The 26,339-nt window shown below is 40.1% G+C and overlaps 1 protein-coding gene across 7 annotated transcripts in view; it reads left to right on the plus strand.

The window, feature by feature from the left end:
• Window positions 1–10,627: 10,627 nt before the first annotated feature.
• The window catches only part of AP2A2 (adaptor related protein complex 2 subunit alpha 2), an 86,527-nt gene continuing 70,815 nt past the window's right edge, over window positions 10,628–26,339 (plus strand). For all 7 annotated transcript variants that reach the window (XM_067540555.1, XM_067540557.1, XM_067540558.1 and 4 more), the window contains exon 1: window positions 10,628–10,750. In XM_067540555.1, the coding sequence (XP_067396656.1) occupies window positions 10,684–10,750 (67 nt within the window). In that variant the 5' untranslated portion in view covers window positions 10,628–10,683. The remainder of the gene's footprint in view (window positions 10,751–26,339) is intronic.

The following is a 26,339-nucleotide window of genomic DNA, read 5'->3' on the forward strand; positions in this document are numbered from 1 at the left end:
GTTCTTTACAGGTCTGTTCTGCAGTTAAGATCTGATGAACACCCTTCAGCATTTGAAAAAGAGATTGGTACCTTGCAACTCTGAGTCAGGCTTGCCAGGCTGTTAGAGCACTGTCTCTCTCCTCTGGTGTTCACATTATATGCAGCTTTCTGGAATCTAGAACACTTGGACTGAAAGAAAATTGTTACTTGCAAACAAGCCTGGTACCAGAACTATAATATTAACATAATTCCCGTAAAATAAAATGCAGGTAATGGGAGTGAATCATCCCACTTGTTCAGTGCATCAACACCCCAGAACTCTGTAGGATGCTTCCATAACAGGAATGACATTTTAATCTAGCCATGGGCTTCCGAAGACTTGTTTTTGCAGTGCAGAAATAGTGCATTTAATTCAACTAGTAGTCAGTTTTATTTATAAGGCACTCTAATTTTACAAGGTGCTTCACAAAACAAGAGGCAGGTACCCTACCTAAAGCTGTTTGCAATCTAATTAGAGACATGGCATCAGATTTTCTGTTCACTTGTAATTTGTCATTCACCACGCAAAAACTTTGCACCCTTCCAAGGGCATCAGATAACCCTATACTTAAATCTCGGAAAACGCAGAAAATACAGTGTTAAGGTTGTATCATGTGGGAAGACATTACCCTCACTCTGCCTACATGCAGTTAGCAATAAGAACAGGGACAAAACCAAACCTGATCATCTATCCCTAATAAATTCTGCCATTTTCTGTGTTGTGTCCAATAATGCTATACCGTCCTTCCTCTTCATACACTTCTGATGACCCTTTCTGTAGTAGGGGTAGCTCTATTGATCCAGGGAGTAGCTGCAGCAACTTACCAGAGCTCACATTGCCATTTGAGGATAACTACAGTTGCAGCTAAAGAAATCATTGATCCTTTTTCACTGGGCTGTGATATGCAGAAGGTCCAAGTAGATGATCACAATGGCCCCCATAACATTTTTAAAGGTATATAAGTTTTGAACACATCTGTAGAGTTTCAGGGATGCTAGAAAAGCTGCCACTGTCAAAACTGCCACTGCCTTCAGAGTCTGACATTCTAGGAGGTATGTCAAGAAGATGGGGAATATAAGCACGTGTCACCAATTCCTAATACTTACATATTCTCATTGTGCACCAGAACCCCACATCTGCTCTGGCAATTGCACAATCCTTTGCACTCTAACCTATACTATACTACTATACTATTGTCCCAGGGAACTGTAACAGTCTGGTACCACACATCATAGCACACCACAAGGCTCAGTCCTAGCTAACCAAAGATTGTGTTTTAAGGATTCATTATGGGTCAGGAATGAATAAATGTAAATATCTGGCAACTCTTCAGTGGCTTGCGTGGAGGAAACAAAATGGTTGAGTGATGGTCATCCCTAGATAGCTCACATTTGCTAAGGCTAACCTAAATATGAGCTTTATCCTATTCAAGACAAGGCCTCAGAGTTTCCACCACATTACTCTTGGGCATTTTTACACTGTTCTTCAAGGCCCTGATCCACAAAGGTATCTCCTAACTTCCACTGAAATCAATGGAAGTTAGAAGCCTAAATGCCTTTGTGAATCTGGGCCCAAGTGCTCAGGAAGGATATAGTCCTATGATCTCACAGAATTGTTGGGGCACTGCTCAATGGGGGCAGAACTAAGATTATGTGGCAGGACACTCCACATAGTACAGAACTCTGCACTGCATCTCCTCAGCAACACTGGCTAATGTAAGCATATCAAACCCACCCTCCTGCTCTCTACACTGGCTTCCCATGGAATTTTAAACCAAGTTCAAGATATTGGTCCTTATCTTCAAGGCACACCATGGCATAGTTTCAGGATATCTTAAAGATTGCCTAAAGCTCCAGGATGAAGCCTGTGATTGATAACTTTGCTTCTCTAGTACAATGGAACTCTTTACAAGGGTAAAGCTCATTTATGCAGGAGACAGAACTTTCTTGGGACCTGGTCCAAGACTGTGGAATGAATTCCCACAGGAACTAAGGATCATCACAAGCCTCACAACCTTGCACTGCAAGCACAAGATGCATTTCTTTGACCTGCCTTCTCTAACATAAACATAGAGCAAAATGTGTAGTTATAAAAAACAAAACAAAAAAACAAAGAGCCAAAAGCAACAACAAAAAGCCCACAAAAACAAAACACCTTACCAAAACAAGACATTCCACTGCACACACTTCTCCTCCTGGGGATGAGAGAACAAACAACATATGACATATGTTTGTTATGCTGCTTAATGCACTACTAGAAGGCTTCCAGATACTACAGCGATGATCGCAGTATAAGAACCCATATAGAATAGAATAGAATGGTGTGTGCATTACTGTAACTCTATTTCCTGGTGTTCAGACATTTAATTACAGATGCGTTTGATGTTCTGGAAGGCTACAAGGTACTGCTAGTCAATCTGAACTCTATGTTAACAAAGTTTTGGGGCAGTAAATTTCTCTTGTTTTTGAGGACTCAGTAGCTCTCATGCCTACAAACAGTCTGTAAGTGAATACTAAAGCTTTTGTAACGCAATAAGTTTTGAAATATTTCTAAACTGGTCCTTAGTTGAGGTCAGGGTCCAGTGATACATTTTTTATGAGATTCACAGCCTTATTTTCCCTGCTTCTTTACCAAAAGTGTCATAAAAATCTGAAAATGACATATTTTTATGGGCTATATATTGGGAAATCCTTGGCATATGTCCTTAAATTTGTACCACAAACTCTACTTCTCTTCTGCCGTGGCACGGCAGTGTTCATGTCCATCTCCCTCTGTGTGTGGATTTTAGAACAATTTGAAGTATTAAAAAAAACCAAAAAACTCTTGTGGTGAAATTTCCCTAAGAAACTCCTAACCCAAAGCAGAATGCAGACAGGGATAAATAACATGGACAGCAGACGCTCAGCAATCTGCCAGACGGAGTATTTTGATGCTGCTCAGGTTCAATGGCTACAGCATATTACCCTGAGCTAGCCAGTGACTTCAACATAAGGCATCCCTATGCATTCATCCTCTCCAGAACAGCAGTCCAGTGCCTGCATGTACAAATCACTGTAGAATGTTATCCAGGCTCACCCCAGTTTATAAAGCTAACTTTAACTCCTAATAACTTTTTAAATGCTGCTTCCCTGAAGTTGCAGTGGGTACCAGACCCTAGCAGAGATCAAACCTTATCAGGTGATATTGGTTGGGGTGTTTCAGTGAAATAGTTTGAGCCCCAGGTGTGCACAAAAAGTGCACTAAGAACCAGAAAATGATACTGTCACATGTTTAGAGGTTCTGTACCTTGTGTATCCCTTGTTCAAGTGACCACTAACTGTACTACAATGTGGCACAGCAATTTTCAAGATAATCTAAGTCTGTGTGTGGACTTTAGAGCACTCAGAAAAAATCATCTGTTAATCAATAGGTTCATCTCAACCTTAACTATATAGGAGCTACTACCGTACTACAAAATAATGAAAGTGCAAAATTTTACCATTTTGATTTGGTTGTGTTTTACATCCATTATGCAAGGTGAAAGTGACAATGCAAGTTGCAGGACAGTTAAGGATCTAGCCCATGAAGTTATATGTTGAGCCACAGACACTGGGGTAAGGAAGTAAAGAATAAAAAGAGAATAAGCTTATAAGGTTATTTAGGTTTGTTGTCTTCATTACTTCATGATAATCTATCTAAGCTTCATTATAATTTTCCTTTTTCCCTCATTGCTCTGTATTGTGGGTCTCATGAAAACTGTAAATTGAATGAACAAAGAAGACTTGTCTGGGTATGGGAGTATGTTTCATGGGAAGGGGCAGCATGGAAAATATAGGAGTGGCAAAAGGACATCAACAGGGTATGTTAAGTAACTGTAATCTAATAGGCATTTGACCCCATTATTTCCCTATTTTGTTGCTTAGACTTCCTTTGTTTCTACTTGTAGAGATTTTTGGTCACACTGACCACTGGACTCACTGCTGTCTGTGAAGTATCCTTACCTCTCCCAGATCATCATCATGTTCATGTTTTATATTTGCTTTATTTGGGGATTCTTACAAATCATGGAAGCCCAAAAACCAAGAGATACTATTACTGGAACGGTATTATACTTATTCATTCAGATGCATGGGATAGCTCTACAGCTTCCAAATCAGCATTTCATATGAAGGCAATACAACCATGCTAAACTAGCAAATAGAATCACTGGTATTCTTGGAACCAATTCAGTCTGTCACATGCCTGATTCCCACTGAAGCTAGCACACATGCTACGTTTGGAACAGAGCAGTAGTCTTGCCAGCAAAGTCAGAGGGACAGACCCTCGGCACTACAAGCCCCACTGAGGTCCCCACCAGTACATGTTCTCCTCTTCATCTCTACTAGTAAGTTTACGAACACTGCTCTCTTCCCAAATATTCTCTCCCGCAATCCAAATTTCCATTCTCTATTACCCATGGCCACTCAATGTGATGTTCAGTCCCCCTTTAATGGTGGCTGGGTCAGAGAGAGGTTGATGAGTCTGGTATAGCCTTTGCTAGGCAGAGCTGAGTCTTTAGCAGTTCAGGCTCATGCTTTTAGAATCAGAGGTCCCAGGTTTACTGCCTGCTGACAGCAATTCATCCAGGGCAGAATGCTATATCTCCTCCATCTGCCCACAGACATCCCTATATCCAATATATAATCTTATCCACTGAATTCCCCTCTGCAAAGTCCCAAGGCTATGCACTTCCTTGAAACTGAGCTTCCTTCAGAGGTAGGGGGAAAAGAGAAATAGCTGGAGTTGGACACAGGGCCCACGGATCAATTTCCTTTCTGCAATAGTGCACCCCCCTCTCTGCCAGGCAGCGCTCTCCATGTTCTGCACTCAGAGCTGAGCCAGCTCCAAATCAACCTGCCCAGGAAGGATGGGAGCAGCTCTCACTATCAGGAGGCTGCAGCTGATCCTTCCTGCCCGGAAGGTCAACTCAGCTGATCAGCAAGCCTCTGAGTGAGTTTTGCTGTTGTAAGTTTCAGGGTTGTTCTAGCTTACTCCTGGCTGATTATGGTTCTAAAGGACCTTGTGGGCAGTCAAGGGTCTCTAGGATGTGATGACCCCATCCCCAGTCTCATCCCCAGGGCTTGCCTTAGAGAAAATGGCACCCTGTGTGAACTTGTATTTTGGTGCCCCTAACCCCTGCTGCCTCCCTAGGCTCCCTACTCATCCCTCCATCGCCCTGGCTCCTGCTCCCGCACAGCAATACAGCAAGATACAGAGGCTGATTTTCCATGGTCTTACACTTTGTGTAGTTAATTACACTTGTGCAAAGTGAGCACAATTCTGTTTTGGCAGCATTTTACACTAATTTGCACTAGTCCTAATGACTACACATGGTGCAAGAAACTGTAAGGTCATGTTTTTTTGGTTCACTACCCCAACTAATTGCTCCTTTCCTTGCTCTGATTTTGCACATAGGGTACAATATGCAAGAGTCAAATTCAACCTGCAAACACAGATATAGAATTTCCATTGACTCGAATTGTACTTGTGTAACAAATTAGAAGTTCATCCTAAAGAAGAAGCTGAAAATGCCATTTTAGATGAGACAGATAGAAGGCCTAATCCCACAAACACTGCATGCCTGAACTCCCAATGATAATAATTCAATGTTACTTCACTGGACAGGGGCTATCAGTTTATCTTTTTATAGATTGTATCTTTATTTGTCCTATGTAGTATTACATTTATCTGGGAAAAAGTCTGCATATAATGCATCAAAGTTAATACAGTTCTAGCTAAGACAAAAATTCCAACTTGCTACTCATAAGTGCAAACAAACTCAGATCAGCCTCAGTATAGGTGGCATATAAATCTGCTCATAGCACTGAATACTAAAAGGAGGAAGGGAACATGTCTCGGTGAAGCCTGGATTTATATTAAAAATGTGTATGATGGTTCCAACTTATTCCCTAAGGGTATTTTGACCCAAGAGCACTATAGAAATTTAATATAAAAAAGTCAGACACTTGGGGATGGTGCATTTGGCCACCAGGTGACACTGTCTTTTTATGAGTGGAAATTAGATCAACACGTCATTTTGGCCAACCTGCTTAAAATATTATGGAGTTTATTTTTTGTGTAACTTGAAATTAAGTAGTTTAGTCATAAACTTGAAGCTTCAAAGGGAATTAGACCTCTTGTCAAGTTCTGATTTTAAAATAAAATGGTCTTTGATGTATGGAAGAGGACAGTTTCTTCTCTCTACTTAAGTTTGTAGGTAAAGAGAAACCAAATAGACTAGGGGATTGTCTGGATGTAATAATCCAGAATATAAAATGCAGCCCTTTGAAGTAGATTATGTTGATTAGCATTTCAGAGGATTTCAGAAGAAGGAGCTCTAGAAAGTCCACACTTCAAGTGGTTACCTAAGAAACATAAGAGATAATAACTTTCTCACTAGACTCATCTTCTATAATTTAATTCAGCTCTTGAATCAAGGAGGATTAAAGACACAAGAGAGAGAAGCAGAATGTTTTAACAAATTTGGTGAAATTAGTATTAGCTGGAAACAGCTTAGAGACTGCAAGGAAGATTTAGTGAGCTAGCAAGGGAAGCAGTACAAAAAAGTTTTAGATTTCTAGGGGTGTTGGGTTAGGTATAGTCTATTTTTTACTTATCCTGTGAGATCAGGAAAGCCATTGATCAAATAAACTATGGGACAGATTCTGAAAAGTCTTACAGGAGTGCATAGGAGCGGAGCTAAATTCAGCTCCAGCACTTACTGTGTCAGGGTTGCTTCTCCGTCCATTCCTTGGGTAACACAGCTCTCTAAATGAAGAGATATGGCCAGGAATGCCTACCCTGTGCTGGTGCACAGCAGAATGTTCTGAAACCCCATAAGAAGGTGTTTCTGTGGACATTCCAGTTTTTGCCTTCCCAATGACTTTCTGGAGATTATACAAGTCTGCACCAACTCCAGTTATAGTTCTGGGTTTAAGAAACCCACTGGAGTTCAATGTGACTGTTCTGTTTGTTGTCACAATTGTAAATAATGAAGCATTTTGCTAGTTCTACTGGTTCAGTGGACTATGTATAGCATGATTGTAGTTTCAGTCCTGGCAGATGTGGAGGTGATTGTAAAATCACTACAATGGACATCGTCAGCCTTGTCTGTGGTCTCAGCAGAGAAATCAAGGAGTGAAGCAGTTGGCGAGACTTGAATTATTCTTTTACTCCTGCAGGTGGTCTGTCCATTTCAAGGTTAACTTGGTGAGATTATGTAGAAGAGGCTTGCTTTTCTGCCTGTGCTATGTCTGCATGGAGGACTTCAATCTGCAGGGTAGTCACACTGGCCAGCAAACAGATATTTAACATAAAAATGTTTACCTGTTTTCTTTAGAGTTAGTCAGGAAATATAGGTTATTACTTTCTTTACCTTGTGACATTAACCTGCAGGTAGGATGAGCCAAGCCAGGGGAATCATTTAGCAGTCAAACAAGAAGGAATTGTAGATAGTTTGAATGGCTTTCATTTCCTGTTTGAATTTGACCTGTGTTAAGAGCTGATTTAAAGAGCCACTCAAAGGAAGTCATTTTCAGAGCACAACGAGTATTTGTATGGGGTGTACAAATCCCAAGAATTATGCTACATGTTCTTGAACACCATCTGTCACTTTATCTATTATATATATATATATATATAAAGCATTCTTGTAACAATCTGTGTTTCATTGTGAGCCACTGGATGCTCTAGTCATTTGGATTGTATCTGTCCCTCCATGCATACTTGAAGTTTTGTCTTCTCATCTTTAAAACCTGACCCTGGGAGGCTTTGACACCCTTAAATTCTTTTTACTTCAATGGAACTGAGTGCTCTGTATTTTGCAGAGTCAGACATTTATGGAATCTTCAAGAAAGTTTAAGATAATTCCTGTAAGGAATGGTGAAGTTCCAAGGCTAACATAGCAAGCCCTCATGGTTCATAGAAGGGGAGGAAGATGCAGGCTTTCTTTCTGCACTGCTGTCTCTGCCTCTTCCTGAATATATTTACAGTTGTTTGGCTGTGGCCCTTTCCCAAGAAAAGGGGTTATCTGTTTTCCTGCCAGCCTAGGGATGGAGTCTGTACACTCCGTCACAAAGCAAATCAGGACTTTTAAATTATAACTACAGCAAATAGCTGTAATTGAACTAGACTAACAATAGTAGCAACAATAAGAAAACAAAATAACAACAGAAATTAATCAGGCTAGCACTGTGAATGAGTCCTTATTTATAAGCTATATCCAGCCCACTTCAGTCTTAAATTCAGTCTCCAATTTTAATCCCAGCTGCAAATGCATTCAGATCAGTCTTTTGGGCTGAAATCCTGCAACATGCTGTGTGTGACAGAGCCCTATAAAAGTCAGTGGAATTGTGTGCAGGCCATGGATCCATCTGCATACAACAAATTGCAGGATCATGACTTTGGACTCAGTCAGGAATTTAAATTGCCACATCCAGTCACCATAATTCTTAAAGCTCCATACACCACATTCTTGTTTGTCTCCAGGAGAAATGTCTCCATTGTGATTTTACAGCGGGATAACTACATGTATTACAGTTCCAGAAGGGTAGCCATGTTAGTCTGTATACAGCAAAAACAACAAGAGTTCTGTGGCACTTTCAAGACTAACAAAAATTAAATTTGTTAGTCTTTAAAGTGCCACAGAACTCTCGTTGTTTTTACCATGTATTAGTTATCTCACTGTAAGGAAAACATCTTTTCGGCAGTGAAGACAAAGTCTTGGGCTCACCCTGATTTTAGGCTATCTCCTCAGATACTTGTGGAGTGAGGGACAATGTACTTGTCAAACAGGAAGGCAATGGGTTTAGTCAGTCTTATCAGTCCAGCCACACCAATGCTATAGTTAGAATATGTTCTCCACCATGGCATCCTGAAAATGCCTTAATTCTATGAGGTCCTGACTCCTAGAGATAGGTAAGCACAAATGAATTATTTTTCAGATGGAAGAAAGGGAAGGTCACAAGGAGGTAAAGGATGGACCAGGACAGAGCATAATAATTATTATTCCTCCTAATATTCTTACAGCTAGGCCGAAGAGCAGGTCTAGACATGTAAGTCCAGGTGTGTGGTGGGCAAGAAGATCCCCAGGAAAATCTCATGATTGTCATGCTAGATATGAGATCCTGAGAAGTTATTTCAGAGGGGTTAATAGCCTGGATATTACAATGTCTCATGATGGTGGTTTATATGACTATAAAATATAATGCTTGGTGATTTAGCTTTCTGACTCCTTTGCACATTATGGATTCTTAGATGGTAAGTCTGGGGGGAAAATGGAGGTTATCTAATTCAGATATTCTCCAGCTGGGATCTGTTGCCCCATGGGACCTGTACATATTTTCTATGGAGTTCACAAAATGCATTGATTTGCTTTCAACTATCATCAAAACAGATTAATATTTTCAATAATACCAAAATAGCAAACATATTTGATGAGAGGTGTAGTAGTTATGATGTTTTTCAAATGGCAGAAAAATGATTTCCAGATTTAAAAGGTTTAAGGATTCCTGACCTTGTCAAAACCTCAGAAAGAGTCACTCAGCCTAATCCCTTTTAATTGCACACGGACTATATTGTGCCCCTTTCGTATCCATGGATTTGGAAGTATGATGTGTGGGCTGACAGAAATGATCTCTTTTGGTTTCAGTTTGGTGAAATTAAAATAAATAATTGTCTTTTCTCACAACTTAATGATGCTATTGTGCTTTCCCCACGTTCAGGTGCAGGAGCTGACAGAGCATACAGTCTTATAAACAAAACTAAAACAGATGATAAGGAGGAAGGATGGTGTTAGGATTAGGATGCTGAATTGAGACTGGGAGATTTCAGTTCAATTCTAAGCTTTGTTACAAACTTCCTTAGTGACTTTGGACAAATCACTTAATCCCTCTGTGCCTCAGTTCCCCATCTGTGAAATGGAAATAATAATTCTTCCATCCATTTTTCTTCCTCCTTTTTCCTGTCTTGTCTATTTAGATTATAAACTCTTTGGGGACAGGAACTACTGTTTCTTGCTATGTGTGTGTACAGCACCTAGAACAGTGAGACACCCCCCTCCCCCAACACTGGTTGGGGACTTTAGTTGTTGCTATAATACAAAATAATTAATAATTATAAATAAGTAATGATTGTAGAGCAAATGTGGACCAGAAAACATTGTCCAGCTGATGGCTTGTCACATGAATTCCTCTCTCAGGTACCAGAGAGACAAAGTGAGGTAATATGTGTCATTGGACCACAGTCTGTCAGTGAAAGAGACAAACCTCTGAGCTCTCCTTCAGCGCTGGGTACCACGTTCAGGTAGGACTGTTAGTCTCTGATGCTCCGACCCTACCATAGGTTGCCCCCACGTTGGGGCATGGGAAGGTGAGCTGGTGGTGTTATTAACCGTAGTCAGTTTCCCTCCCTGACTCGCATTCCCCGCTCCACACAGCAGGGGGCGCCGCAGGCCCCTTTCTCACAGCCTCTCTCTCTCATTCGCTCTCTCCTCCCCCCCCCCACCTTGTTTGCCTGCTGCTGAGCTAGTGGGTGGGCCCCGCGCCTGCGCACACAGGCGGCGGCTGAAGAGCCCGAGCGCAGCGGCGCCGGCGGTTGTAGCGGATCCGTTGTGCTGACGGCTGCGGGCTCGGCTGCTGGGCCAAGATGCCGGCCGTGTCGAAGGGCGACGGGATGCGGGGCCTGGCCGTCTTCATCTCCGACATCAGGAACTGTGAGTGGGGCCGGGGAGCGGGGCCGCCCCTGGAGACGGGGCCGGGCGGGGAGGGCTTCTCGGGGGGGCCGAGCCGAGCCGAGCCGGGCCGAGCCGTGCCGTGCCAGGCCGGCAGATTGCAGGGGGTGTTTACACTGGGGGTGGGGGGGCTTGGTTTGTGTGGGGAAGGGGGCTGCGTGCACCTTGGCGCGTGTGCGGTCTATGTGTGTATGCATGTATGTATCTATCTTTGGGAGCCGACACAGGCAGGGGGTAAATAGTCCCTGGTGCGTGGGGTTGGGAGGGTTTCCTCTTCTGGTGATGTCTCCCTGGGAAGGGGTGTCTGAGCTGCTCTTCACACACACCCCCCCGTCTTCCTACCCCCCCCCCCCCGCCCGCCACCCGTCGTGAGATTTCCAAGCGCTGCTGAGCCCTGGGGCTTCTTCCTGGGTGACAAGCCTCCTTCGCGGGACGGCCAGCCCCCAGTCCTTGGTTGTGTGGGTACGATGTGGATTGGGGTGGGGGCTGTCACGAGTCTTGAGCTGTCCTTTAGTCCACGCAGAGAGGAGTGCTCGGTGTGCGAAGGGGAGCGACTCCGGCCTTGTCTGAGAGCAAAGGTTGTGGTAGTGGAGCTGAAATCTGTTTTTAATTGGGTTGAAAGAGATACAACATTTCCCCCCCCCCTTCCTTCACTGCCCTTGGTGGACAAATTTAAATCTGTTTCACAGTAGGGCTATATCAATGTAGCTTAATTCAGGATGTTACTGAATTAAGCTGAATCAATGTCCGTTGTAGGCCCCTTTAAGTTTGCCCACACAGGATGTTTGTGCCAGTCTAAATTGATTTAAAAAAAAATTATTTTAGTTTGACAAGTATAATGTGCAGGCAGAGCTTTAGTCCCTGATCTTAAGATCGAGGATGAGGTGAAAAGAGACATGAAAAGAAAATACCATAATGTGCCTGAGGGTGATGGCAAGGGAGTGCTGTGTATGTGTTTGTGTGTCAGAGAGAGGCAAACACAGGTCTGCTGTGTCTGATAAAGGGAAAAGGTGGGGGAGGAGGGGTGTGTGTTAGAGAAAAGCTTGAATTCTTGGAGTTCTTTGTGTGACCTTGAGAATTGGATTAATATTAAGCACAAAGGTAACTCTTAAAAATATTTGCCACCAAATATTGCATGTTCCTGAGATCTTCTGAACACAAAATTAATCCTTTTTTAGTCAAATGTCATTCAGACATTCAATGTGTTAAACTAAGGTGTTAATTTCTTATAAGGAGAGTTTTACCTATGATATTATCTGTCACTTAAATATTCCTCCAGGGTACTGATGAACTAATGGGATTGTTGAAGCAATTCATCATAATATTTGAGTATATCTGATTTGCTTGGATACAGAAACATGAAGGGAATGTGGCTTGTGCTACATGTACAAAGACTAAATGAGGAGCACTATGATTGTGAAATTAGAACTGCACAAAACCAAAATTCCATGGCCTGAAGAAATTATACTTTGCCTGCGGTTAGTGAAGATGAATAGAACTCTAGGGATCCATGATAACTAAAAAGCTGGTGCTCATTTCTGCAGTTGTGATTGTCTTAGTGCTCCATATTGATAAAGTGACTAAAATACTGGCTGACATTGCATAGTTTTCCTGCCTGGATACAGCATACCAGAAAAACCCATACACTTTACAGCATGGAGACAAAATGCAAGCACTGGCAATGGAGGCCAGGGTAGGGGATGGAAGAAATGACTCAGTTGGAGTGAGTGTAAGGGTGGTAATGGGGGCAGCATGTATATAAACCAGGCAACAAACAACTTACTGTATGGTGGTGATAGGGTCTCTAGCCCGAAAGTGGAAAAGAAAGATGGTCCAGAGAATAAGGTGACACTAACCTGGGACTTGGGTGATGCAGGTTCAGTTATCATGTCTGCCATAGACTTCTCTGTGTGACATGGGGCAAATCATGTAATCTCTATGCCTCTGTTTCCCATCTGTAAAATGGGGGTTAGTACCTCTTCCATACCTTACAAGGTGTTGTGACGATAAATACATTAACGACCACGATGTGCTCAGATATTGTGGCAAATAGGAGAAAGGTGTCTAAGATGAGCCATAAGTGGATTTTTTCATTTTTCTTTTGTTGGACCCAACTATATGTTAAAGATTTCCTGGTGAAATTCAGAGTCCTATGTAAATTCTGGGAATTCTGTGACATTTAACACCAAATATAACTGCTGTCATTCTTAATACTGCAGTCACTGCCACCATTGACTGTTTTCAGATAGCTTTCCAACCGTGCTGCTATTCTGTTCTCCATAAAGATCTGTTGTGATAGGTCACACTCTGAAAAGAAGTAGCATGTTCCTTTTATCTCATCTTAATTAATGGGCCAGAATTAAAATCAGACTGGTGATAATGGAACCCTGAACATATGAAACCTACAAGAGAAAATTAATGGTCACATTAACTTTTCCATATAAGCTAACTTTTAAGCTCTTAATTTAACCATGTTAGTTTTGCACAAAAACTTGAGTTTGGAGGATATATCACATAGTAACAAGTTGGAAAAACTTAAAACATGTAAGTATGTTGTAAAATTGTGTATCAAGTCTAGGCTCTGTGCACCAAGACAGTGCAACTAGTGCTAGTATGCAGACATTCTCAATGTCATCAGTCTTAGAAGGACCCAGCTGAAGAGAAAGAAAAAGGTCTTGCTTACACTAGTTGCATGAACTAGTTTGGCAAAATGTAATTTTGTAGTAAAATCAATAAAATATTAACTCATTCTTCAGACAAGTTTGCACTTACTATACATATGCTTGCTATAAAATAATGAAAATGATTGAGCTTATTGTTTATACCTAAGTCATAGTTGCAACTATATGAAGGCTCTAGTGACTCTCTCACAACTTTCTCTAGTATATCCACTATCTGCTTTGTTTTCCCCAGTTCTAAATGCTGAACGTTGTCATTGAAGTTTGCTAATAAACAAAATGTAATACATTTAATTCTGTATTTTTCAAATGAAAAATGCCTTGACAACAAAAGCTGTAACGACCACCTTAAGTATTTCTAAGATATCACTTACTACTGTCCAATAAAATACAAGTTGCTCCCATAAAAGATATTATTTCACCCATCTTGTCTGTTACTTATCGCTGTCAGTTACAGTAATGTTTGCATAGAGTTGTCCATAGTGGACTTTGTTCTTCACCTCTAAGGTTTTCCAGCTTTGCATACTTTTTATTTTCTTGTAATCCTCCTCTTTATGGTTATGAATGTAAGAAGTGGCCTTGTAACATGCTCTGAAAACAGCAAAACTCAGGTTCAGCCTTGTCTTCTGGAAGGTGATTCTACAGAGGTGAAGAGGCAGACTGGATTGAGTACTTTTCTCTAGATATTGTAACCTTCAATTTGAGAAATGTTTGCATTGTTCCATAGGAGAGCATCTGTGTCTGTTGGTTGTGGATGAAACTTTGGTTGTGAATTAAACTCTGTAGTTAGGTGCTATGTATGGAAGGCCTTAAAGATAAAAATTGAGGTTTTGAATTCCTGCGGGAAGTAAACTGGGGATGTGTGCTAGTGGCACAACGCAATTGTGATATTTTTCATAGGCCTTTCTTGTTAAGGACACTACTAAGGTCTGTGCAAGATTAATTTTACATTGCCTATAGCCTCAACCACAAACAGTGAATTATAATAATTCAATCTAGGGGTGATTAGCACAAATTAGTATGGTCAGAATTTCATCCTAGAAGAAAGGACATAATTTCACAGGAACTGGAGACAGACGGATTATCTCACCACTGTTTATGCCTGTATACCCATAATTATGATGAGTCCACTAGGATCTTAGGGATTTGTATTGTCTTAACAAATAGAGATCAAATGCCTTTGTGGAAGCAGCAGTGTCTTGTAGTGTTTTCAGCGTGCATTTTCCCTTTCCAATATTGCTAGTTCTGTCTTGCTTACGTTCTTTTTGAGTCAGCTCTTTTTCATTCAGGTGCTGATTTCTCATAAGCATCACAGTGTCTTGGAGGGCAGTGGTTTCTTCTGCTAAGGAGTTGAGATAAAGCTGATGTCATGTGCTTATTGGCCAATGGAGCTTGTGCCATCCTGTAACCTCTGCTAATAGTCAGAATATGCCAAGCTGTCACATCCTAAATTTAAGCTTGATTGAAGGGTAAAAGGATGTCAGTGAATATCAATGTTGTTGGAGTTGGTTGGATACCCTTGTGATCTTTGACAAGGAAAAGGAGGTTACAAATGGGGTGGAGGCTGAAGAGACTGCCTTTCATTGTGTGTAGTTTTTTGAGCCCTTTACTGACTATTGCATTTTTAGAGAGCTATAAAATGTTGCCAGTTTGTCAGTGAACTCATTTATTTTTGGATAAAATTTTCAAAAGTTCTTAAGTAATATTTTTTAAAAGGACAAGGATGTGTTTTTGTAATTAGTGATACAGGCATTACTTAAACTTCCCAGTACTTCCTTTTCATGATGGGGAAACTGGATGATGCTGCCCTCTGTTCTAGTTGGAATCTTCTGACTTCTGGAGTTGGTTCTGTACTTGGGAGAGGCAAAGGAGGGAATCTGTACACCAAATACAGTTAGTTCTACTTAAAAGTCAAAGGCTAAATATCTGACACACTTGTCATCTTGTTATGCAAAAAGCCTACTGGCATGCTGGGTTTCAACCTCAACTCTGAATTTTTTGGACTTACAATAGCATTACCAAAAATACCCACACTTAAAAATGTATTAGTGCCTTTACAGATGCATTGTATATTTGTATACAATTTATATTCAGGTGGAAAGGTTGCAAGCAAATAAATTAGGTAGTTGTTGAAACATTGCTCTGTAACTGATTCCTTCACCTGTTATAAATAACATTACTTGGATTAAGTGTGCTTGATTTTCATTTATTAGTACTTGCAACTCCTGAGTGATGGAGGAATGGCTGATTTTTGTAGGTGTTGTCATTTGCAGTTGAAGAGGGCAGGCTGCCAGTCCAGGACCTCATATCATTTCACAGCTAGACACTTGAGAGTTAACTCAAATGCCAAGACAAATTAACTTATAAATCTCTGCTGGGATACTAATGAGATTCTGCTATCAGATAAGCATATCATTAGATGGTCCTGCTGGAGCATGGAGCCAGGGGTCTGAAATGTGGTGAGGGGGGTGGGTCTCGCATCTTGGGCTCCAGCCTGAGTGGGAATATTTATACTGCTATTTTTAGCTCTGCAGCCCAAGCCCCATGAACCCAAGTCAGTTGATCTGGGCTCTGAGAGTATGTCTACACTGCTCCCTGGCTGGCCTGTGCCAGCTGACACAGGCTCATGGGGCTTGGGCGAAGGTGATATTTAGTTGCAGTGTAGGCATTCACCTTCAGGCTGTGGCTAATTTTGATGTAGATGTGAAAGCTATGAGCTGGGGATCTCAGAACTTGGGCTGCAGCCTGAAGGAGAACATAGACACTGCAGTTAAATATCACCTTAGCCCAAGTCCCAGGAACCTGAGTTAGCTGGCACCAGCCAGCCATGGGTTGTTAATTGCAGCGTAGACATATCCTGAGACTTTCTGCTGCGGGGTTTTTTTATTTAATTTTATTTTTTGCAGTGTAGATGTATGTACTGTTAGAGACTGGCCAAACAGATTGACTTGTCGTTTCTATGTACTATCGTTACAAATGCACTCCCAGTTCATCTGCATATATTTGTGTAATGGTTTACAAATTTTTTTTGTAGCTCTTGGTTTCACTGTGAAAGGTGTTTTGTTTTCTGTCCATTGTCTGGGATGTAAACATCTTTTTTTATTTGAGGAAGCTAGAGTTAAAAAAAAAGAAAATAGCTGTTATTGCTTCAATGAGTAGTTTTGTATCATAAGTAAATTTTGTCCACTTCTAGTAAAGTGAGAAAGGAACTTCTGTTCAAAACTCAGTCTTTTCTTTATTTATTAATGTAATCCCTAGATTTCTTTGTGGGGGGAGAGATTGCAGCCTTAATTATCTCCTTAAGGGTATTCATTATGATGGTATTTAATTATGTGATCACATATTTTTTCAAAGGACTCCTACCTCACCCAGCATACAGGACTGGTGGTGCTTGCTGAATGGTTAGCTATTCAGTATTTTCTAGACACACAAGATGGGCACGTAGAGCAATGCACTGAGGTTCTTAGAAGTTAATTCTAGGCAAACTCCAGTGCATGAAACACTGACTATTTCAATAAATTAAGAACTTTGTTTACTGTATATGTTAAATGTATTCTGTGTACAACATCAAAACAGCATAGTTCTTGCGACATTAGAGCCCTTTTACTGGAGTAGGCTTGCTGATATAAAAAATGAGTTCAATAAAGTTATCCAATTAATGTACTTGTGATAACATACTATATTAATAGGTGGGAACTGATTACCTTAAGCCTTGTCTTTGAAAAAAATTTAGGGAAACGTCCCACTGATGTAGCACCAGCACAGCTCCATCCGTGCTGCCAATAGTGGGGAAGTTGGTGTAGACCTCCTACAAGTATTTTAATCTCTATTTAGAGACTTATGGTAAATGTCTGTGGCTGGTCTTTATTAGCACTATTACAAGTGGAGCTGCAATAGTCAGAGGATTCTCTAAAATTCATTGTAGATCCAGATCTTGTTAGGTACCTGTGTGCCCCATGACACTATAGTATACAAACACGTCACAAATTAATTGAACCATCAGAAAATCCCTGTGAAACGGGCAAGTATCTCTATTTTCCACTTTGTAAACTGTGACTTAGCTTAATGCCCAAGGTCATAATCTGTGGCATAGCTATGAATTGTATTTGTCTTCTGAGTATCAGTTTGGTGCTTTGGCCACAAGAGCATCTTGCCACAATTAGTTTATATTTCTGTATCCTATCATCTTCAACTTAGTTGCTGTAATGTGGAGTCATTCAATTGTTCTTGCATAATGTGGAACCTTCTCTTCTGTGAACTTGTTCTGCATCTTACTCTTCAGAGAGGACTCGGATTCTCCTGTTTCCCTAGTAACAGATTTGAGGCTAACCTGGCTATTCAAAGATCTCAGTCGTCTCCGAGGAAACCAGTGCATGTGGAATATGAAAAATAGTCTTTCTACACAACTGACTTCCAGATGACCCATTTTCAGCATGATTGTACACTGTCAGTGTACAAATGTAGTTTTGCAAGGGAAGCCATTACACTACAAAATGTCTCCCTGCAGTTGAGAAGGAGCTCCTAGTACACAATTAATTTATTTTAATTTTAATTGTTCAAGTGATGATGATCCTTTACAAGTGACTAGCATGATGTACTGAATTTTTCTGATTTTTTTTTTTCTTAGACATTCTGGGGAATAAGAGCTGGGTCTGAATTTGGGACTTTCATGGGATAGTAAACATAAGATTACCAAAGCTGCTCACAATGGAGTCTTCTAAATCAATAATTGATACAAAAATACATTTACTGGTTAAATGTATTGAATTCTGTGTAGTAAAAAAAGATGCATAAATTGGAATAAAAGATCTAAGCATTATAAATGCAACAATGTCTTAAGGATTACTGAATTGGTTACAAGTGACAATTCCAGGAACAGTTGAATCTCATGATTGTCATCTGTTGCCTCAGTTTTGGAGTGGTAAGACAAGCTTTGTCTCAGTATCAAAGTAATTTGGTGTCATTAACAATAAGACAGCTCTTCCTAGAGCATGGCATAATGCAATCAAGCAGTATATGAATATCTTCTGATATAATCTTGATATATAGCATGCCTAGCTCCACTCTTGATTTGGCCAATTAGTTTAATTTTAAACTTGACATAAAATGAACCCAATAGATGTGTTTAAGTTGTGACCTAAACCAGGCTCAGACTTTGGACTTCCAGTGAATCAAGGTAGTGAATCAAACAAGAAGTTACAACACTCCAAAAAAATTAAATATTTTCATCTGTTTTTCTTAACAAAATGGTAAAGCTGGAAACTCAAGTTATGCAAAGCACATTATCCACACAGTCACTTTTCGTCTTTTTGCCCTGCAGATATGTTTTAACGGTGCAATTTTAAATTTTGACTCTTGCTTAGACATAAATTTTAGTAGCACTGTTCTGGTGACAACTTGAAGAAAATACAAATAATTTGCTTGATATACTGACAAATGGAAGGGCTGCTTCTTCCACAACAACTACAGAAGTTAAATATAAGGATGATTTTGTACTACATTATAAAGCAGGGGGAGGATTCTTGAGAGGGTATATGTCCCTATTTGTATCTGGTTGTAGCCGTGACTCCTGCCCTTCTTGGTTGCTAATGACAATGGGAGTTCAAAGCAGCAAATACCTATGACAGAAATAAACTCACTATAAACAATTTGTTGCACAAGACATGTTTTAAAATGCTTCTACTCTCTTCCTTTGTCTGATTGGTCTTGCAAAATATATTTTTACTTCTGGATGTGATGGGTCTTATGATTTAGGTGATGCAAGGTAGTGAGTAAGCTCTGATTAGAATAGTGCTATGTCTTGATTTCATTAACAGATTTAACAACAGCAGGCAGTGAATTATTCCATATCTAATGAATCCAGCCTTAGATCACATGACATCTGAAGTGTGTGTCTTAATAAATTTTGGACTATTTCATGGAGACCAATATCTTCAGGTGAAACAGAAATCAACCTATCTCATTTCAGAACTCTGGAATAATGTAGATATCCTTCAGAATCCAAATACTTGCAATATGTTTAAGGGCATGTCTACGTTGTTGGGTTATGTGCACTGTATGGGCTGAGTTAATGAGCTGCGTTCTACTTGGTCCATGTAGACTCTGCTGGAGTGCAATAAATATTCTCTAGTGTGCATTAATGTAGTATTGTTTCAAACAGCACTATATTACAGTGCACTAGGGAACCTGTAGTATGCTCCAGTAGAGTGTATGTGGGCCAATTAATGCACAATATGTTAGTGTGGTTGAGATACCACTTCTTCCTAGCTCCTCCCCCCCCCAATAGTGCATTACCCCACTGTGTAGACCAGCCCCAACTCTAATACATTACTATAACACTTTGAACTGTTGCCTCAGCTTTCTTTGCAAATGCTTGCTGATTTTATTACAATGGTCTCTGAGATGCAGAAGTTTATCTGTCTTCCTGTAGTACATTGATTCTGTTGCTCTGTTATCAGAAACGAGCATTTCAGCTACTTAGCCTTGACAACTGGATCTGTTATGGTCTTCCAACAAAAGCAACATTCCATCTGTTTGGTAAGTTGCTAATGGTAAACATTGTTGCTGAGAAGAACGGCTGACAGGTTTTACCTTAACTAATCTGAATAATGTAGGTAAAATAGTTAAGTTTGAGTTGAAATTTCTTCCTCTTTTTTTTTTAGACACATTTGGCTTTGCAATATGTGTGGTTGCACAGGCCAATGCTTTAGAAATAGATAGTTCTTGGGGGTAGTATTGTAAGATTGGTTTCATGCTTAGCATTGTCAAAATATGTTTCTTAAACTTAAATCTTCCTCTGTCTGGTTAACGACTTTTCCTTATCTCCAAGCCGCACAACTCTTCCAAATGGAGGTATGAAATAACATTTTTTTTAAGCTACTACTCTCCACCCTGAAAATGAAGACTGTTTGTTAGGCATTTCCATTGCACTTCTTTAAAGTACACAGTGATAACCCAATCTAAATACAATAGCCACACTTATCTTGATTGGAATGTACCTAGACAGGAAAGTGAGAGCCACTACCAGAGACACAGGAAACGTCAGATTTCCCCTGCACATTTTTAAATAAATTCTCTCTTGAATTTTTAGCTTAATGTAAAATCCAAAAAAAAATGGCCAACTGTCTGTTTTTAGGCACACTTTGTGTCTGATGATGCTATTGGCCAACTTGGGACCACCTACTCCTTGGGTGGAAAAAGAGGGAGGAACTTGTCGAGGCAAGTAAAATTTGTAAAAATCTCTTGAACAGATTTCACTCCTTCCTGTGCAGTAACATGCATTGAAGGAAGAGGGCCTTAGTGATAAGATAACTGCCTGATTAACAAAAGAGAGACTTTGACTGTATTTTCATTGCAGAGTTAACTCGGTTTTACCCTTGAGTAAATTTGATCGAGAGAGCGCCACCATGCTGCAAAATGTTCTACCTGTTTGGGGTGGTTGTGTTAGTAGCTGACAAGTTGTGCTTACTCTATCTGTAGCTTATGCCTCCTGACAGGCTAGTCAACTCAAGTTAAAAGCAGCACCACACTGAAACTGCAGGTTTTTGTGTCTGAACAGGACTCAAGTTAGGGTCAACACTTGAGCTACAACTCAGGTTAACTCTGCAGTGAATACAATCCATCTGAAAGCTTTTCCAGGTTTTTAAAAATACTATATCATGCTTATTAGATGAGTAAGTCAAGGCACTTGTAAAAGATCACTTTTGCTTTCCTCTCTTTTCTGTTTCTTTACTCAGTTTTCTGCCTCTTTCCTTTTAAAGTGTTTTCTGCTTCTCTTTCTCCTCTAGTACTACTGATTTAATTTTTAGTATAAGAATACTTTGCACAGTTTAGGGGTCTAGCAGAAGCAGTGAAAATTAACTAAATCTCTTTTCACACTGATGCTGCCATTACTGCCAGCAGCATTAAGTGGGAACAGCAAAACTAGAATTTGCATGATTCTCCTTGGGAGATTGCCCTGGAGAGGATTTCTGAAACATAACCTCTGTTTCTGCACAATAATCTTCAACCGTTATGATCTTTTTCTCCTTTTGTCCTCTCCTATGAATTCTGAAGGTTTTATTTCTCAGTGGATGCTTCTCATTAGGGTAACAACTTTAAGAGCAAGCTTTGAGCCTAAATCAATTGACAGCACCTATTTTATAACAATGCAGAAGTTTTATAGGGGTTTGATGGATTTATTATGGATATTTGATTCCTCTCCCCCTCAACTTCATAGGAATAAACTGTATTACCACCATTATCTACTGTCTTTGAATTATGAGGCCTGATGAATGAAAACCTGGGCCAAGTTAATAGATGCTTTTGTGGATTGTCACTGAGAATGTGCAGTTTAGCTGCATCAGCTTCTATTTTTATCATGTCTGAGCATGCTTGTAGTCATCCCCAAATCCCTCTGAAATAGGGCAGCTTAGAAACTGCAGATAAGCAACGAGACTATATGGGCAAAGCCAGAATGCTTTTCCTAGATTCAGCTGGCATTCTAGACAAGAATCTTTTTGGAGTAATATAATGTAGCATTGATCATGCAAATACTGTCATACCCTTTGTCAGAGGTTACATAATCTTCTGAATGTGTTCACATTGCTCCAGAAATGTGACTACTTAATTGCTGATTAGCGAGGGGGGGAACTATTTCATTGGTGAAAAATGCAGAAATGCAAGAGTAAAATGCTTTAGGCTGTTCTTATAGAGATATTTCTTCCTTGAAGTTGTGTTTATTGGGATAGTAATGAATGTCTCCTTAACTTAATCTACCAGATGGAGTTCAGATGTCATAAAAGTAGTCAGATTTGAATTCATTATGGTAAATTGGTTTCTTTGGATTTTGAGAAAGTTGTACACTTAAATGTTGGGTGTGGAAGCATTATATTCTCACTTGAACCACGAAATCTGTTACGTAGACCAGATTGTGATATTTATGATTCACTACTTTCCAAAACAGTAGACATTTCATCTAATGTGGGAGTAAAGACACAAACACTGTTTATAAACTTTCACTGAAATATCAAATGTATAATAATTTTCATATACGGATGTCTTTGCCTCTTGTGTTTAGTTCCGTTTATCCTCTTGTTGTCTTTTGCTGACTATCAAAAGCAGACTGAGGATATTGAAGTTCTTTCACTGGAAATAACATGGATCAGTGTAAAGTCTAAAGCTTTCTATTGATCTAAATAAGCTAGCATGCTAGTCCCCATCTATTCACCAAAGTGTTTTCTAAAAATGAAGTGGAAGACATTTGGCAGCACGTTTGAGGAAAACAGTTTAGAAAAATGGGAAAGGAATCTTATTTTGGACAGAAATTCATTCGATCATGTAGCAGCACATAGAAATTGCCCATCATCTGTTATATTAAACACCATCAGCAACTACCCAACTATGCTTTTTATCTGCTCAGGGAAGGATTTTCAAAGGCATCATGTACCCAGCTGTCTATTATGCCTTTGGAAGATCTGCCCTATAGCTGTTGAGGAAAAAAAAAACTTTTTTGATCAAGCTTACTCCATGCAAGGGGAGGATGTAGTCTAATTATTCAGGTCCTAAAGAGAACTCCTCTGTAACATACTTCACTTAATGTTAGCAAGAAGTCACTTGCTGCATGATTTTGTACCTGAACAAAACTTGAGTATTTTTGGATGGATGTTTGCTACTTTGCGTAGGTGTTCTTGTTCATTTGACTCTGGCTTGAACGTGTGATAAGCCCTAATACCAGACACTTAAGAGATCTTGGACCAGTCTGAATTCACGTGAAGAGGAGGGTATGTTGAGATGCTTGCCCATATTGTTACTGACAAAATCAACCATCACACATAATCAGCAGGATGCACCCCAAATTTACACTTATACCACATAAGGGCAGGCATTCTACAAAGAAGATAAGCAGCTGCCATAGGGTGCTATAAGTCTGCAGTCTTCCCTCTTTTCCCCCCCGCTGTGCCAGATAACCAGCTGCATGTCAGATTAGGGAGAGGAGGATGGTGGAATTGATATCATGCTTTATCAAGTTAACTTTCTCTGTAGGGAAGGGCTAATCCATACTGTAATTTTGGCAACAGTGTTTCACAGTTGAATAAAAGGAATAGTTTTCACAGTGTACTGGTGCCAGAGGTTCAAGGACAGCTATTCAAAATAACAGTTCAGCAGAGGATACAATAGGTACTTAAACTACAAATTCACATGAACCTTTCCATCATCAGAGTTGCCATTTAAAGGTAGGTGAAATGAGTAAAAATAATCTGTTATTTATTATATTAAAACACAGCAGTTGGCTCTTAATCTCTAAGTGTGCTAATGTCAATGATCTGTTATTGCAGGGGAGTTTTTAAAGCCTGTGTCCACTGTCAAAGTTCAGATCAGGAATGCAGAACTTCCTTGTTCTCAATCCTGTGCTTGGTCCACTAGACCATTCTGTGTCATGCTTTTGAGTGCCTTTCCTGTGGCCCAAAAATCACATTAACTGGTCAGCAGAGTATTGAGCTAAAATGGAACTAGTCTAGGAGCGTGTGTAATTCTGAGCAAGTTGCAACACAAGATAAGTGAGAAATTGTATGACGCAGTCACACTTAGCGAGAATGGGTTAAGTGGGTGCATTGACCCAAAAGATGCCCATGCATACAGCATTCCATATCATGCTGAGTGCTGCAGCAAGAATATATGTAATGTGTAGAGTCAACAGGTAAAATCAACAAAAATAAATACGGCATTTACTACTGCAAATTGTGCAACTCAGCTGGAGTTCATAAATTGCCTTGTTGGGGCTCTAATGGATGGAAAAGTGGTAGGGGTGGCTGATGTGGAGGCCAAGTACAGAGAAATATGTGCTTTGAATGGAATTGAAGAGGAACAAATGTTCAAATATGACAGAAAAATGCATATGCGCCCGGCAAAAAGCAAACTAATGCACATCTTGTAAGATCTTCCTAAACTAGCACCTACTGACAATGTGGCCAGTACCTTATGCTTTTCATAAAGCCTAAGAGGCCTTTCAGCATAGCAATCTTCAATGATGTGGCTGAGATACAAGCTCTTGACAAATCAGAAACTGTTAACATCTGCTGAGAGTTGGCTGAATATTTCATTATAAGGCTACCAAGAACATACTGGGCCTATGACGAAGTCTATCTCATATGGACATATGTAAAGGAATCTATTAAAAATATTACCATGAAGTCTCTTCTTGGTATTGCCCTTTTCCAATACAAAATCGTTTACTCTACAGATATCTCCAGTGTCACAGTGAAGAAGCTACTGTCTCATACCCGCAGAAAGGATGGGTTAGCTAGGTACCTTGAAGGAAAAATGCTGCAGCATGCAGAGAATTGCTTGAAGAATTTCATCATCTCATGGCATAATGAAGATGCTGTCTTGAACTATTCAGTGTCATTCCTTCATAGTTGCCATGAAGAGGCTGACACTAAAATGTTCTTGCATGCCATCAATGCCACAGAGAGAGGTGCTACTGAACTTCAGATAGTTGCACATGGCATGGATATTTTAGTGCTCTCTGTGAGATATCTGAGACTTCTGCAAAGATTCTGTTTTTTGTGCCTGCTGCTGGGGAACAGAATCTGTCAGAGATGTCGGACTGTTAAAAGCTGCCAGGTTTCTGTGCAGATTTCTTTCAGGATGTGACACTACTGGAGGGTTGGTTGGAGAGACCAAATTTAACTTACTGGAAGGCATTTGATTCAGTCTTCAAGACTTTCTCCTTGTTTTGAAGGTGCACAGAATGGCTGAGATGTCACCTAATGAGTCATAAATGCACTGGAGGTGTTCATATGCTGAGTTTACTGTTTGAAGATTAACATTGTGACACTTGTGGAGCTATGTTGGTGGATATTTTCCAAGAAGCAGACAAACGGAGAAAAAGTTACACCTGCTATCAAAAGGGCAATCCTCAAGCAATGGAATGGCTTTAGGATGATCGAGCACATCCAAAATTACTCTTCCCCATCTGTCATGGATGGGTCTTAGAGGATGGAATCATCACATCAGTTGTGTGAAATACCATGCAGTCCAGAATCAATCCTTCAGCTAATCAAATGCTTGTGTACAAAGACCAGATGCACACCACCCTGCAAATGTTTGGCCAGCAGCCTGCCTGTACAGAGATGTGTGTGGGGTGCAGACAAGGATCAGTGTGACAATGTGTCTAGCAGTGGTGCCCTAGATGGAGACTACACTGTTGACTTCGATGAATAAACGTGTTCAGTCCTACATATCAAGGCTAACTTCTTTAGCATTACCGAAAATTATCTTTTTTTATATAAGCAATGCATCCTTGTATTAAAGTACAATTAAAAAACATTGATTTTTTTAAAACATTTTTCTCAGATGATATACATACCATACACATGATTATTCTACGTTTGTCATGTGTTTATGGGAGAAAGGGCTTTCGAGTGATACCCAACTTGACCTATTTCCAACAAAATTATATCCTCAATTTCCAGCACCTGGAGCGAGGGCCGGGAGGGCAGCAAATTGCTCCTGCCATGTCACGGAAGGTGACACCATCAAAATTATGATTCTTTAGATTTTTAAAACTCACATTACACCTCTTACCTTTCTATCACTAACTTGCCCACAGAATGAGACTTTACTACATTATGCTCTTAGACTAACCCTGCACAACACTTTCCCTCCTACCTCACTCACAAATATGCCTTGGAATTTCACAAAATGTAGGGAACTGTGGCTATGGCTATCACTAGCTCCAAAGGTAGCTGTATAAAAGGGACTAGATAACATATGATTGCCACTTTCTTCCTATTCTTCCAAACCTTGCTATCAGCATACGTGGTCTTCTGTGACAGTTATTTCCTCAATGAGAAGGCCTAGAAACTTGTTTCAAATGGGAGCTGAAATTCTACTTCAGTACAGGCCTTCCA

The sequence above is a fragment of the Emydura macquarii genome, unplaced genomic scaffold (genome assembly GCF_026122565.2).
Source record: "Emydura macquarii macquarii isolate MOO-44397 ecotype Brisbane River unplaced genomic scaffold, CSIRO-AGI_Emac_v2 contig_587, whole genome shotgun sequence".
Taxonomy (NCBI): domain Eukaryota; kingdom Metazoa; phylum Chordata; order Testudines; family Chelidae; genus Emydura; species Emydura macquarii.